At 48.4% G+C, this 15,870-nt stretch overlaps 1 protein-coding gene across 1 annotated transcript in view; it reads right to left on the bottom strand.

Moving 5' to 3' along the window:
• MBOAT7 (membrane bound O-acyltransferase domain containing 7) overlaps window positions 1-15,870 on the bottom strand; it is a 631,660-nt gene that overhangs the window by 176,222 nt on the left and 439,568 nt on the right. The window contains 1 exon segment of the mRNA XM_040327599.1: window positions 7,002-7,362. Within this exon segment, the coding sequence (XP_040183533.1) occupies window positions 7,002-7,362 (361 nt within the window).

Here is a 15,870-nt window from a genome sequence, read left to right as displayed (position 1 = left end):
CACGAGACACAGAGTCTTAATCATTACTATCTGGGTTATATTCCACCATCAGGTGCTGGACACTGGTGTAATCAATTAGAACAGGAAGTTCCCTCCCTATATAACCCCTCCCATACTGGGAGCACCTCAGTTTTTGTCCCAAGCAATAAGTGTCCCAATATCCCCAAACAAGAGGGGTGGGGACTCTGTGTCCCGTGATGTACTCCAAGAAAAGGATTTTACAGGTAAGCTGTTATAAAAATCCTATTTTCTTTATCGTACATCACGGGACACAGAGTCTTAATCATTACTATCTGGGATGTCCTAAAGCAATGCTTACTGAGGGGAGGGAGACACCAACAATGCAGACTGCCATTAGACACAAAGAATTCTAATGCTGCCTGCCGCATATTGTGCCAACAAAAAAAGGCTGCATCCTCCTGCCGTCTTATGTTCACTTGATAGGATTTAGTGAACGTAAGCACAAACGACCAAGTTGCAGGTCTGGCAAATCTGAGTCATAAAGGCTTGGTAATGCACCCCGCATGAAGTGCTTACTATTCTGGAAGGGTGTACCCCAAAAAGAAACAGGGGGAAGCCCTCTCTATAAACCACAAGCCTGAATAATAACCTGATGAATCAACATTTGACAATAGTTGATTTAGACGCTGCCTGCCCCTTGCTGGGGCCTCCTGGTAGCGCACCAACATCAGTCTTCCGTATCCGAGCAGCCGCTTCAGATAGGTCTTGACCTCTCTTACTATAACGAGAGAGCGCATAGCCATTTTAATAGCCGATCTGAACACTGCCCGCCCCATCTAGGGGCTTTCTGGCAACAAAACGTTAGGTTTCTATATCTGAAGCCTTCAGATAGATCTTTAACTGCTCTTATCTTTATTAAGAGAAAGCAATAACCTCTCCTTCCGCGGATCAAGGTCCTGAAAAAAAAAAAGGAAAAGGAAGGCAAGAATATCTTAATTCAAATGAACACTGGATCCTTCTAGCCAATAAGGTTGGGTGAGTATTTAACATCACCCTTCTTGTACAAATAATTAAGTATGGCTCTATACAAAGAAAGTTGCCAATACTCTCTTGCGGAGGCAACCGCAACCAAGAACACCAATTTCCTCTTTAGAAGGATAAAGGGAAATGTTTATGGTGCATCAGCCCAAGGTGCTGACTCTGTAAGCCAGCATACTGGATCCAATCCTCCGAGCACAAGGGCGCCTTAACTGGCGGACTTATACCAGTCACCCCTTGTATAACGGCCCAGATCAAGAGTGTGCCGAGATCGGACCCTTGATGGAACTTAAGGCCAGCTCCATCTCTTTTCCAATGTAGAAAGGTAAGAATTTTACCTAGGACCTACTACCAAGGATTCCACCCCTTGGTTTCACACCAGGAATATGGGCCTTCCATATCCTAGGATATCTGGTCCTGGAGGCCAGCTGTCCTGTATGAATCAAGGTAACTGCCGCTGATTCTGTACGCCCCGATCCTCAAGAATGCAGGCTATAACAGCCAGACCATTAATACCCATGTATGCAAGACAGGATGTAACCCTGCAAAGCAGGCCTGGACAAGCTGTAAGGGACCCTGGGTCCTCTACGATCAGTTCTGCTGTCCCTGCGCAGTAAGGTTGTATGGGCTATGCTGGAGCAATTAAGCCAGCTTCCGTTCTCTTCTGATGTAGCATGGAAGCCACGAAGTTTGCAGCCCTGGGGGGAGATAACACATAAACCAGCGACAACTGGGCCCCCAGGGTCACTAAAAAATCTGTCCCGCATGCGGGTGGATCCTTTGACCTTGACACAAAGTTGTTCAATCCCTTGTTGAACCTGGACGTCAACACCCTTTATGTGCAGGGTAACGTTTCTGTGACATTTGGTCAGAAAAAAGTCGGGGTGTAGAGGCCAATCTCCCGGACCCGATTGTTGATGGCTCCAGCGAATCGCCTGCCAATCTAGCATTCCATGAAATGACAATTGACAATAGGCAAGGCACAAGCTCTTCTCTGGTAACCAAAGTAAACCACTAGAGAGGCATAGTCAGATTGTATTCAGACAGAGCAACCCTGTAACCTAAACGTTCAGGTCCTTAAGCCGGATGCTCCATCCGTAGCTCTAGAAAGCTAGCAGATAAGGCTCCCTAGGAGCTTGACCACCTTCCCTGTGCCGTGGTCTCTTCCAGGCCTGGATTCTATCCCTAGAGGCCAGTCCTCGCAACCTGCTCCCAGGTAACGGGTATGAAGGATATTCCCTTCTGCCAATCATTCAGTTAAGAACCCTAAACTGAAATTCCAGCATATCCCTGGGACAAGACTCCTAGGATAATGCTAAGTTAGGATCCACTCGTTCCAGGCCGACAGAGCAAAGTTTATATCAGCCTTGATTAAAACTGAGCATAGGGAACTGTGTTTGAATAAAGACAGCATATTCCCTCTAGACTGGGATTCCAACCCAGGAGTTCCAGATAATTAATCATGCTGGACTCCCCTAGGCCCAGCCATGCTACTGACTGATCTGTCAGCACGGGTTTGCCTCCGAATTACATTACTGCTAAACTCTGGGCCTTTAGCCCTGCTAGAGGCGGGCCCTAGCAGCCTTGTAAATAAACACACATGCAAATAGCTCCCCCTATGTGCATGTGGCAACCTTTAAAGCCATATGCCTCTATGGAAGCCTGTGTTCATAGAAGCGTGAGTTCATAAGAATATGTTTTCCGCAAATACACAAAAAAGGGGGCGTGCTGTATATACGCATACATATAGCATGTGAGCTATGAACAAGCATCCTGCAAGCAATTATGCGCCTATGTAAGGCCAAGGAATCCTGTATAATTAAGGAAACCTAATTATAATGCCTCCTAAGTCAAACTCTAGGCAAACATGCATTCTTATGCGATTCAGCAAATTTTCATGCGATCCAACATCTATGCATCTTAAGCACTCCTTTGCGGACAAGTACCCTTGTGGGACCAAGGATTCTTGTATGATCGAGCACCACTGTGCGATCCAGCAATTTTATGCAATTAAGCCTTTTAATGCGATTTTTGGAATTTTTGCGGACACAACTCTGTGTGACCAAATATGCCTGAGTAATCCAGGACTCGGGTGATCAGATAACCATGTGTGAACCCGCATCTTTATGCACTCCAGCATCTTTATGCGATTTCAAACCTTTTTGTGGAAAAAAGCCTCTCTGTGTGACCAAATATCCTTGGGTAATCAAGGATTGTGGTTTGTCAGGTAAACCTGTGTGATTCCGCATTTCTATGCACTCCAGCATCTTTATGCGATTTTAGGCATTCCTGTGGAAAACACGCCTCTCTGTGTGACCAAATACCCTTGGGTAATCAAGGATTCGGGTTATCAGGTAACCATGTGTGATCCCGCATCTTTATGCGATTTCAGGCACTCTTGCATAAAACAAGCCTCTCCGTACGACCAAATATCCTTGGATAATCAAGGACTCGGGTTATCAGATAACCATGTGTGATGTTGCATCCTTAAGCCCTTAAGCATTTCCATGCGATTTTAGACATGCCTATGGAAACAAGTCTCTCTGTGTGACCTAAATACCATTGGGTAATCAAGGACCTGGTTTATCAGGTAACCATGTGTGCTCCCGCATCTTTATGCACTTAAGCATTTTCATGCGATTTTAGGCATTCCTGTGGAAACAAGCCTCTCTGTTTGACCTAAATAACTTTGGGTAATCAAGGACCTGGTTTATCAGGTAACCATGTGTGCTCCCGCATCTTTATGCACTTAAGCATCTTTATGCGATTTTAGGCATTCCTGTGGAAACAAGCCTCTCTGTGTGACCTAAATAACCTTGGGTAATCAAGGACCTGGGTTATCAAGTAACCATGTGAGATCCCGCATCTTTATGCACTTAAGCATTTTTATGCGATTTTAGGCACTTTGCTGTGATTAAACACCCTTATGTGAACATATAAAATCATACGAACAAAATAACATGTCTCTTTTATGTGATCAACAATAAAACATGCTTTGTTACCGGTTTTTACCCCACATGCATTTTGAACATTCGAAACTCATGTACCTCATGCAAACATGTGGACTGTAAAGAGGCAGTTATGCTCTGCAGATGTGCGTCTCCGCAAACCTGCAACGTTAGCCATGTGCACAGCAGCAAATGTGCACCCCCCCTGTTGTGCATTCGGTTAGCCTGAAGCCAACACCAGGATGAGGACTTTAAAGAGACAGAGGCTCTGGCCGTCTAGGCTAAGTGAAGTTATATGCAGCTTGGATCTCTGAAAAGACTGCAGCTGCAACCAGAGCTTTTGGGGCTTCTGATAGTTTTCTCCTCATTAACACCTGTTATCTGTTCTCTGACAGTGAACCTTCATCCTCAGGTCTTTCAATCCCTTGTTTGAGGATTTAGAGCAGGGAAAGGGACACACCCTGTTTTCTGCTTGTGAGGCTGCTGTGAATATAGCAGTTAACCTCTTATAGACGTATACATGCAATGCAACAAAACATATGCAGAGTGCTGCAATGTTGGGGGAGGCTCACGCCTGACAGGGCTGATAGCTAATTATGTGAGCTATCTTAAGTCTCTACAGGGGAGGATAGTATCATGCAAGCATGATAAAAAGGGGCCACCAGATTTAGGTGGTGATACCCCTTCCTACCCCTGAACCCTCTTTTACGGGGAGACAAAAGAGTCCTAAGCAAAAGCAGAGGAACTTTAACCCTGGTGCATCAACAGCTGAACTTAGTCTAGCAAATAATGCTTGCTAACACAGCTAGATGCCGAGTAGGTGTCTTAAATGAATCTGTATCCAATTTCCACAAGGTGCTTACGTGCTCAAGCTACCGTGTCCCCCTGGCTTCTCTGACGTCTGGGCCTTTTGAAGGGGCCGCCCTGCGTCTGCACCATGAGCCGGTGCACGTGCGCCAGCGGCAACCACATCGTCCCCCCGCCTTCAAAGCGCGCCCCTCTCACGCACGTGCGCGTAGGGGAATGGTGGAGGCAGGGGGAGAGGGAGATCCCCCAAGGAGCCGTAGAGACTACGAGGGACCCCCCCCCATCGTGGCAGAGCCTGAAGCGGAGGCAGTAAGCCGCACCCTAGATCAGCTAACCTTGAGCTTCCGTTTCTGGAAAGCATGGCAAGCGAAACACCCGGAATGTCCTCTTAGGGCCCTTCGTGGAAAACAGATAAGACATACTCATGTAGGGGTACCAACCTCCTGAATGGGAGATATATGGGTATTACAGCCATCCTGTCTCAACAGACATAGTGGTTTCTTTGCCAAGGCACACATGCATTATAGGCAAGACCCAATAGCCCCTTCAGCGGAGGACTAGGACCCACTAGGGGAGGTATATGGGTGCCAGAGCCATCCTGTCTCAAAAGACTTTGTGGTTAAGTTGCCCATGCATAGAAGCATAAAATAGGCGAGACCCATAATCCGCAATGGAGAACCCACTGTCGGACCAAGTCCCGTAGGTACCTCCGCTTACCTTTCCACGCTGCAGGGTATTGCAAAGCAAGAGGCCCAGCCTTCACCCCTCAACGCGGGCTTCGTCTCAGACCTTCAGGGACTGGGGTCCATAGCAGGTCACCTCTCCCCTGGACCTATATAGCACCCTGGCAACAGAAAAAATATTTGGTCTTTGACATCGACCAATGTACTGGAACCCAGGGTCCAGCTCTCAGAGAGAAGCATTATAGGCAAAACCTCGTTCTTCGTACCGAGGCCCGAGTACCGTCCACTTTGGCTATGAAGCACCTTGGACGGATCCGGACCCACCATAGCAGTTGGGATACCTCTGTGCTGGCCATCAGCCTTGTAGACCCAACCCTTTTTTCGGTGTGCTTCCAGATACGTCCCAGCTTGGATCTTAACAGGGTCCTATAATTCTGCATACTCTGCCTTCCCACTCTTCTCTTGGTGTCCCTGAGCATACTCTCCTCTCTTGGGGGGGGGGGACTGCCTCCCCCGATTCTACCTTTCAGCTCACGGAAGTACGTTTTATCTTTCACCACAGGTCTTTTAGGTTCAAAAACCTCTCTCTGGTTACCCACGGCAACCACATCACTTTTAACAGCACCAATCATTAGCAGATCATACATTTCAATGCCACCCAGTCCAACACAATCAGTGCCGTCCATCTCAGTGCTTGTTAAAACTAGACCCGAGGAGGAACCACACACAGATAAGTAAATACAACCCACGGGTCCATAGCACAGCTCCACCTCACCTGTTGTGAGACCCTCCATGGGAAACTGATCTAACAAATGACACTGACGCAAACTACTTATTTCTGATGTACACATTACATTGTTGCAGAAACCAACATTAGTATAGATGGATGTGGGCTTGTAACCTTGCTTTTATAAACTGGATCCTGCTGAAGGGGGGACTTGACTAGGTTGATACTCCAGGGGGAATTAGATTGGATTTATTTACTAGACACATTATACCCTAAGGCAGGGGTCTCAAACTGGTGGCCCTCCAGTTTTTGCAAAACTACAAGTCCCTCTACCCATGGGAGTCGTGCTAGTAACTGTCCCCACAACCCTAAGTGTAACCCAGTTGTCAATGGGTTAATTCAGCCTGCAAAATCTGAAAGTGCAGAGCTGTGTGTGTCAGTAGCGCCCCCAGAGCAGGTAGGGCAAAAGCATGTATTACAACCTGTATTACAACCTGCCTTAGCATACTATGACCTTGTAGGAGTCTGTCAGTTCAACTTTTGCAATTTCTGAATGAAGTTATACATGCAGGCAAATAAGACATTCCCAGGACCCTTTGGATGCATATGACTAACGAGGCTCCACAAAAAGCGTATACACATCTAAAGTTTCAAACATTTAAACACATGAGTTGTTATATTTTGCTTTTTCATATGCTTCACAGCAAGCGTGCACTGTATAGAAATTGTAAGTTTAGGGATAGAGGCTTTGTTTGTAATGAATACATTATGCATGATGAGCAACATACCAATTATTACCACAAAGATGCACTTGCACTTTAAATAAAGTTAACATACCTTTCTAGGTGAACATTTTCTATTGTTGGCCCTCCTCCAGAACGTGATTTTGCAGTGACAGGGTAGGCACCAAAGGCAGCAGCGATGCAACCACATTCTGCAAATATCCAGGCCACATAAAAACGCATTCGAAAAACAAAGAAGATTGGGACCATGTAAAAAAGGCGAAATAGAAACGCCTGCTCATAAAACTCATCCTTTTTAACATAATTTAGGGGAAAATAATAGGAGATTATAAAAAACAGAACACCAAATACTGGTGTAGGCCTAAGCCGCGCTATCATGGGCTTCCAGCTTGGGATATCTTGAGCATTAATTTGATGTAGCCAGTCATGGTAAGTTTTGTAGCGATAGAAGGGTCCTGCAAAAAAAGGAAAACAAAAAAGATATATGAAAAGTAATAACTTTTTTCCAAGAGATTAACAGTAAGTGTACCTATACAATTTGTTTGCAACTGAGAATGTTTGAAAGCTGGCCAAAGATGGATCAAAATTTGTCCGGTTCAGCAGTTATTAGACGAATTTCAATCCATGTGTGCGTGTTCCTGCTCAAAAGAAGTCGATCAATATGTTGGATTGGATTGGATTAAATACTTATAGAGCGCCGAATGCGAGTTGTGAAACTTGCGTCTAAGCAAGAAGAATGTTGGAAAACATTTCTCGATTATCAGCTGCAGCCAATTCCCTCTGTCAGAATACATGTCTCAGCAGGTGAGATTCCTTCATCCACCAGCCCAATGGCTGAACACAAAGAAAGGCACATCTATGGCCAGATTTATTCTAGAACGGTCATGGTTACAGATATTAGTGTTCTCGAGCAGGGATATGCAATTAGTGGACCTCCAGCTGTTGCAAAACTACAAGTCCCATCATGCCTCTGTCTCTGGGAGTCATGCTTGTGGCTCTCAGAGTCTTGCTATGCCTCATGGGATTTGTAGTTCTGCAACAGCTGGAGGTCTGCTAATTGCATATCCCTGTTCTAGAAGGTGAGGAGGAAATTAAATTAGCATGATGGTATTGTAGCACCCTCCTAGCCAAGTGCTAGGATAGTTAGGCAAGTTAGGTGATCGTGTTTGTTTTTTGACAGGCAAATTTAGTTGCCACACTGCACACACAGTGTGGCTGCATTTTTCTGGTAGACAAAAATAGGATTTTTTGTACTCACCGTAAAATCCTTTTCTCTGAGTCCATGGACGGACACAGCTCCTTAAATCTTGACAAGTGGGTTATGTTCCCTGTTTACAGGAGAGGACTAGGCAGAAACATGTTAAATAGTTAAATACATGTCACATTAACTGAGACCCAGGGGGGGCGGTCCCTCCAGACATAACCCGCCTTACTGCAGCATGCAGCCTCATTTCGTAACAAGCAGTACAAACCTAAAAAGGAGGGGTGGGAGCTGTGTCCGTCCATGGACTCAGACAAAAGGATTTTACGGTGAGTACAAAAAATCCTATTTTCTTTTATCGTCCATGGACGGACACAGCTTCTTAAATCTTGACAAGTGGGATGTCCCCAAGCAGTGTCAAAAACGAGGGGTGGGAAATACATCAGTAAAACCAATTTTAATTTCACCCCAAAACAAGCAGAGCTCCTCAACAGAGGTGGTGCAACTTTAAACAGCCGCATGCAAAAACTAGTGGCCGAAAGAAGCATCATAAGATGCACTCACAGCAACAATGTAAATTCTGGAAAAAACGTGAACTGACGACCAAGTCGCCGCCTCGCATACCTATGAGACCGACGCATGATGTCGGAAAAAAACCCAGGAAGCACCAATTGCCCTGGTCGAAAGTGCCGTGACCGGAAAGGGAGCCCGCCCCTTAAGAGCATAGGCCTGTATGGCAGCCTACCTGATCCACCGAGAAATGGTGGTCGACGAGACCGCCAGGCCCTTTTGTGGACCAGACACCTACACAAAAGAGTCAGATCTCCGAAACAGAGCCGAAGCAGGGTGGTACACCCGCAAAGCACGTACCACCCCTAAAGTATGAAAGGCAACCTCCGTAGGATGCGCCGGCCGAGGACAGAAGGATGGAAGAACAATGTCCTTATTCTGGCGAAAGGCCAAAACCACCTTCGGAAGAAGGGAAGGTCGCGGGTGCACCACCACCAAACCCTTTTGGAGGATCAAGCATGGCGGCTTGCAAGACAAGACCGCCAACTCAGAAACCCCTCTAACAGAGGTAAAGGCCACTAAAAGGGCCACCTTCTGAGATAGTGTCAAGAGAGAGTCTCTCTGAGGTTACCAAAAGGAAGGTTCCAGAAGCACCGAGAGCACCAGAGTCAAAACTACTGGGGGAGAGATGGGCCAAGAGGGGAAGTATATGACAAACCCCCTGCACAAACAAGGGACCCACCAGGGAACGGGCCTCAAAATGGCCACTAAAAGAACACAGCCAAGGCTGAAATCTGCCCCCAAACGGTGCTTTAAGCAATTTTTCGATCCACTCCAAGTTGTAAAAACAGCAGGACCCTGGGCACCGAGTACGTCACTCCATCTCTTCGCACCAAGAGATGTAAGCCTGCCAGGCGCGATGGTAGATCCTCCGGAAGAAGACTACAGTGCCCTCAGCATTGTTGAGATGACGAGTCGGACAGACCACGGTCTCAAAGTCTGGCTTCCAATAGCCATGTTGAGCAAGTCAGTGACTGTACAACAGGATGAAACATGGGACCTCGAGACAGAGGTACCTCCCGCCCCGGCAACCGACAGGATAGACGAACCAAGGACGCCGAGGCCAAGCTGGAGCGATTAGAATCATCGGGATCTCCTAAGCCTCCACTCTGTGGAGCAGCCGAGGAAGCAACTACAATGGCGGAACGGCAAAAAAATTGCCAATACAGACCCCACAGGGCCACCAGCGCGACTGGCGCATCTGTACCAGATCACTAGACCTGGCCACTAGCTTCGATACCCTTGCAGTGGAGACAAGCGACCAGGAGATCCATGCCCTGTGAGGCTCACCAAGACCAGACACCATGGTCCAGCATCTGGCGACTCCAGTAGCCCGCCTGCTGGTATACCTGAAGGTAGACCGAAGTCACTGCCATGGCGTTGTCCGGCTGAAACCAGATCGGATGATCTTGCAACCAGATCGGATGACCTTGCAACCTCCTCGACCACGAGGAGAAACATAGCCTGATCGCTATGTAGCCAGTAGACAGGGTCCACAGCACCTGGTGGTCCCAGGCGGTCACCCACCCAGGCCCGACCCTGGGTAACTACCGAGACCAGACGAGAGCAGGTACATACAGGGAGGTGTGGCCGCAGATCCACGCAAGTCCAGCGACTCAGAGCCGACGAGACCCCCCCAGGCCCACAACCCTTAAGGCTGGCATCCGTCGTAAATCCCGACCACTGGAGGGAAGAAACAACTTCCCGGACCGAAGAGTCGGGGATCTCTGTCACCAACAGAGAAAGACTCTGACTAGGTGGCGCACCGGAATCTGATGATTTCAGAGACAAGCGATTTTTAACACCTGGACACTATTTTCCCCGGAAAACCCAAGTGTGGAACTGGGCACACAGTACCCCCTTTGAAGGAGGCTACCCACAGGCCCCGGACCAGCAGGTGCCCGGAGAGAAGACCAATTGCGTGATGCCAATACCTTCACCGCAGACTGAAGAGCCCGCAATTTCTCCAGGGGAAGTAGGACCTTCGCCACTGAGGAGTCTGGATCAACCCGAGATACTCCAACGCTGAGTCAGAACCTAGCATGCCCAGTATTTGAACACTGGGTCGCACACATGGAAGACAGGCTTGCTGCCACTGAGCTACACCTGCTGGCCTAAACGTTTAACACCCACCCGAATCTTCGGAGGGTCTGAATGGGAATAACACATCCACTAGGCCTGAGAGAGAAGCTGCTCTCAGAAGAAAGTCGTCCAAGTAGCCAATGAGGCAAAGCCTCGCTGTACCAACAAAGTTAGGATAAGTGCAAGCTCCTAGCTGAAAACCCATGGTGCTGACGCCAGATCAAAAGGGAGGGCCACAGGCTGACAAAGACCCTCTCTCATCACAAAGCACAGAAAAAAACACTGACATGCGCAAAACGGGACATGCATGTATGCGTCCCTGATGTCCGAGGAAGCCAAGACGTCCTCCGGATGGAGCGCAGCTACCACCGAACGAATGGATTCCATGCGAAACTACCCGACTATCACAAAGGTATTCAGGGCCCGAAACCTCTCGTCCTGCAGGAAAGGTAAAATTACCCCGCAGCTTAGCAAATCCCACACTGCCCAAGGCAGACCGACGGGCCGGGAGAGGAAGACACAAGGAAAGAACTTTGTTCTGTGGATAGGAGGAAACCCTATCTAGTACTGCGAAGAGACCACCTCGCAGACCCACTGGTTGGAGAGCAGGGAGGTTTCACTGAATTGTGAACCTGCAAGCCGCCCCTCCCACCTAGAGACAGGGAGGAAAGGCTACATAACATTGGCAGGATTTGGGTGCCGGCGTGATCGGCTTACGCACCCAGGGACAGATTAGTCCCCCAGCTGGGCCTTTGACGGCCTGGGAGGGTTGCCCCTACATAATACACACACATAGTGTGTATGTATGTTATGTAGGTGTATGCACACATGCCTTGGAGGAAACCGGAGTACCCGGAGGAAACCACGCAGACACAGGGAACGACAATGCAAGCTCCAGGAAGAATTGGCGTCAGTGTCCGGATTCAAACCAATGACTCTCTTGCTGCCAAGTAATGGAGTTAACCACTACACCACCGTGTGCATAAAACCATTCTGAAACAGAAGCCCTGGATAACAAGGGCACAGCATTCAATGAAGCATCACAGACCTATATGAGGCCCTGGACCAGCTGGTTCACTAGCCTAATAACTTCGGGAGAGAGTCGGTGCTCCTCCACTGTCTGGTGCAAAATGCTCACTCCGTGAGTGACTGAGACCCCAGAGTAGTGGCCACAAAGGCCGCAAGTCAGACCTCAGCATGGTAAACATGGAACGGGTCAGTACTTCGGATCTTCTATCAGTCAGATCCATACAAGCATGTATGCGTCCCTGATGTCCGAGGAAGCCAAGACGTCCTCCGGATGGAGCGCAGCTACCACCGAACGAATGGATTCCATGCGAAACTACCCGACTATCACAAAGGTATTCAGGGCCCGAAACCTCTCGTCCTGCAGGAAAGGTAAAATTACCCCGCAGCTTAGCAAATCCCACACTGCCCAAGGCAGACCGACGGGCCGGGAGAGGAAGACACAAGGAAAGAACTTTGTTCTGTGGATAGGAGGAAACCCTATCTAGTACTGCGAAGAGACCACCTCGCAGACCCACTGGTTGGAGAGCAGGGAGGTTTCACTGAATTGTGAACATGCAAGCCGCCCCTCCCACCTAGAGACAGGGAGGAAAGGCTACATAACATTGGCAGGATTTGGGTGCCGGCGTGATCGGCTTACGCACCCAGGGACAGATTAGTCCCCCAGCTGGGCCTTTGACGGCCTGGGAGGGTTGCCCCTACATAATACACACACATAGTGTGTATGTATGTTATGTAGGTGTATGCACACATGCCTTGGAGGAAACCGGAGTACCCGGAGGAAACCACGCAGACACAGGGAACGACAATGCAAGCTCCAGGAAGAATTGGCGTCAGTGTCCGGATTCAAACCAATGACTCTCTTGCTGCCAAGTAATGGAGTTAACCACTACACCACCGTGTGCATAAAACCATTCTGAAACAGAAGCCCTGGATAACAAGGGCACAGCATTCAATGAAGCATCACAGACCTATATGAGGCCCTGGACCAGCTGGTTCACTAGCCTAATAACTTCGGGAGAGAGTCGGTGCTCCTCCACTGTCTGGTGCAAAATGCTCACTCCGTGAGTGACTGAGACCCCAGAGTAGTGGCCACAAAGGCCGCAAGTCAGACCCCAGCATGGTAAACATGGAACGGGTCAGTACTTCGGATCTTCTATCAGTCAGATCCATACAAGCGGGGGTTCCAGCAATAGGGAGAGAGGTCACCTATACATGACACCCGGAGGGTCCACCATTGGAGAAGAAGCCCACCTTTTGAAAAGGCTCTCCTCAAAGGGGCACTGAACCGCCCGGCAGTGAGGGACTACAAAAGCCCTCAGCGGCTTTTCTCATTCCGCCTCTTAGAAATTATCAAAGAAGGGCACAGAAGGAAAAAACCTACACGGAGCGGTCTGATTCGTGTGATCCAAAAAAGACTGCAGCAGTGAGAAGCGCACCCATTAATGCCTTATCCTGCTTTTTTTTTTACTACCCAGGTACCTGGTCCATGGCTCCATAACAGAGCATTCCCCAGGGGATAACAGGGAAAATGGTCAGTCTTTTATCTCCCGTCTGCAGTTCGCCCACCCTGGCACAAAAGTGTCCAGGACCAGCAATAAAGCCTCTGTGGGAGTCCCAGGTGCTAACACCTGCTGCCATCTGCTGCCTCCAGATACTGACTACCATTATGAGGAAAAAACTCCCAGGGCCCAGTTCAGACCTAAACAAAAACACCACTCCTGCTGCGCTGCCCGGGGGTGGTTACCCAGGGGACTCACCACACCCGAGGAGCCTGGTCAGCGCCGCTGCCCGTTTCCAGCACACCGCTGTGTGTGAGGAGAAAAGCTGTGAGGTAGCTGAGGTATCCGGTGGTACTGTGTGAGACGAACGGTGCCGCGTGCCGTAGGAACAAGCACTAGAGGCCGGGGACTCAGGCAAGATGGCCGCCGAGTGCAGCATATGGAGCCTCACAGCGCGGCTACAACAAAATGGCCACCAATGGGATTTTCAATAGGAATTGAAAATCGCCCAAAATGTTTTGCCAGAGCCGCCCGAATGGCGGCAAAACGCCGCAATTTAAACGGTGAAAGCCTAAAAAGGCTGCACAGCACCACAAAACCTCCAGAAAAAAGGACCCCCAGCCGTAAAAAAAAACACATAGGCCAGCATACAGTCCCTCAGCAAGGTGCCCCCCCCCCCCACAGCAATGAAACAGCAGAGGGAAAAAAGGGAGCAGGGAAGGAAGGATATCCAAACCCCAGGAAAGCTCAGCCATACCACCCCACCTAAGAGGGAGGGACTGTCCTTACCCGTCCATGCGACGACTTCGCTGACACATCCCAGACAGGCGTACAACCGCAATGGAGTTAGCTGTCAGCCCGGTCCACTGTGAGTGAGGCAACACCACAGCCCAGTCATGTGCGGACCTCGGAGCAAAGCTCACTGGCCACCCCAGGAGTCATGGGGCATGTCGTGGCAGACCCAGCCTCTTTGCAAAGGTGTGCTCACGCTCGCTGGCCAGACTGAGAAGACTACAAGGATCTATAATATCCAGCCTGTCTCTCAGCCAACAGTTGACAGAAGTCAAAAGACAAAAATAAAATAAAAAAACTTTTCCTCGGGGCGCTGGGAACAAAGGGAGCCATACGTCCTTCTCCTTTGCTAGGCAGAACGAAACTGAGGCTGCGTGCTGCAGTGAGGAGGGTTATGTATGGAGGGACCGCCCCCTGGGCGGGGCTGTTCAACTCTGTTAATGTAACACGTATTTAATTATCTAACATGTTTCTGCCTAGTCCTCTCCTGTACACAGGGAACATAACCCACTTGTCAAGATTTAAGGAGCTGTGTCCGTCCATGGACGATAAGAGAAAGCAGATTTTGCTCACCGCATCCAGTGAGGCTGTAATCTGATAGTTAGGTCTTCGCAGTTGCTGCCAGTCTGGTCTAAACAAATCTCCTCTGTATTCAGGAGATTTGTAAAGCTTCTGGATAGTAGATGTGAATTTATGCAGATGGCAGCATGAATATAGATACATTGCTGGCCTATCCCAGGGAGGCAGGCTCTGAAGGGGGTTGGGAGACTATTCAGTAAAATTTAAGGAAAAATATGGAATGGGACTTTAACCACTTAATCATCGCCCCATAGCCGAATTACGGCTACAAGGCGGTTCCTTAACTCTGGGAGGACGTCCATAGATGTCCTCCCAGAATCGCAGGGGGCGTGCACACAGAAGTGTCCGTGACTGCCGGGTCCAGAGGACCCGGCGCATCACGGTAAATCGCTGCTGATAGCGGCGGTTTACCACGTGATCGCTCCGTCCAATGTGATGACGCCGGTTCCTCCCTCCCCTCTCTGTACCGAACGGTACAGTGTGAGAGGAGAGGGAAGAGAGTGGAGGCAGCAGCAGTGCTGTGGGCTGGATCTGTGACAAATGCAGTCACAGATCCAGCCATCCATCCCTGCTCAGCCATCCCTGCCCAATACTCACAATACCCTGCAATACTCTGCCCCATACTGTGCAATACTCTACAATACCCTGCAACACTCTGCAATACCCGTTTTTAATTATTATTTTTTGCGGAAAAAAGTGTCAAACTAAAGTAAAGTGAACAATAAAATATATTTTTTAAAGCGCCCCTGTCCGTGTGTTCGCATGCAGAAGCGAACGCACACGTAAGTCCTGCACCCTAGACCTCCTCTGTAACTAAAAACATATAACCAGTAAAAATATTTAAAACGTCGCCAATGGGGATTTTCAAGTAGTGAAGTTCTGCGCCATTCCACAAGCGTGTGCAATTTTGAAGGGTGACATGTTGGGTATCTATTTACTCTGCGTAACTTCATCTTTCACATTATGCAAAAGAATGAAGAAAAAATACTAATTTGCTAAATTTTATAAACAGAAACAAAGAAAAATTCATTTTTTTTACAGGATTTTCAGTCTTATTTCTCTTATAGCACCAAAAAAAAAAAAAAAAAAACCCCAACGGTGATTAAATACCACCAAAAGAAAGCTCTATTTGTGTGAAAAAAAGGACGAAAATTTCATTTGGGTACAATGTTGTATGACTGAGTAATTGTCATTCAAATTGTGAGAGCACC

This window comes from Rana temporaria, chromosome 10 (genome assembly GCF_905171775.1).
Source record: "Rana temporaria chromosome 10, aRanTem1.1, whole genome shotgun sequence".
Lineage (NCBI taxonomy): Eukaryota > Metazoa > Chordata > Amphibia > Anura > Ranidae > Rana > Rana temporaria.
This window is presented reverse-complemented; position numbering and strand designations above follow the sequence as displayed.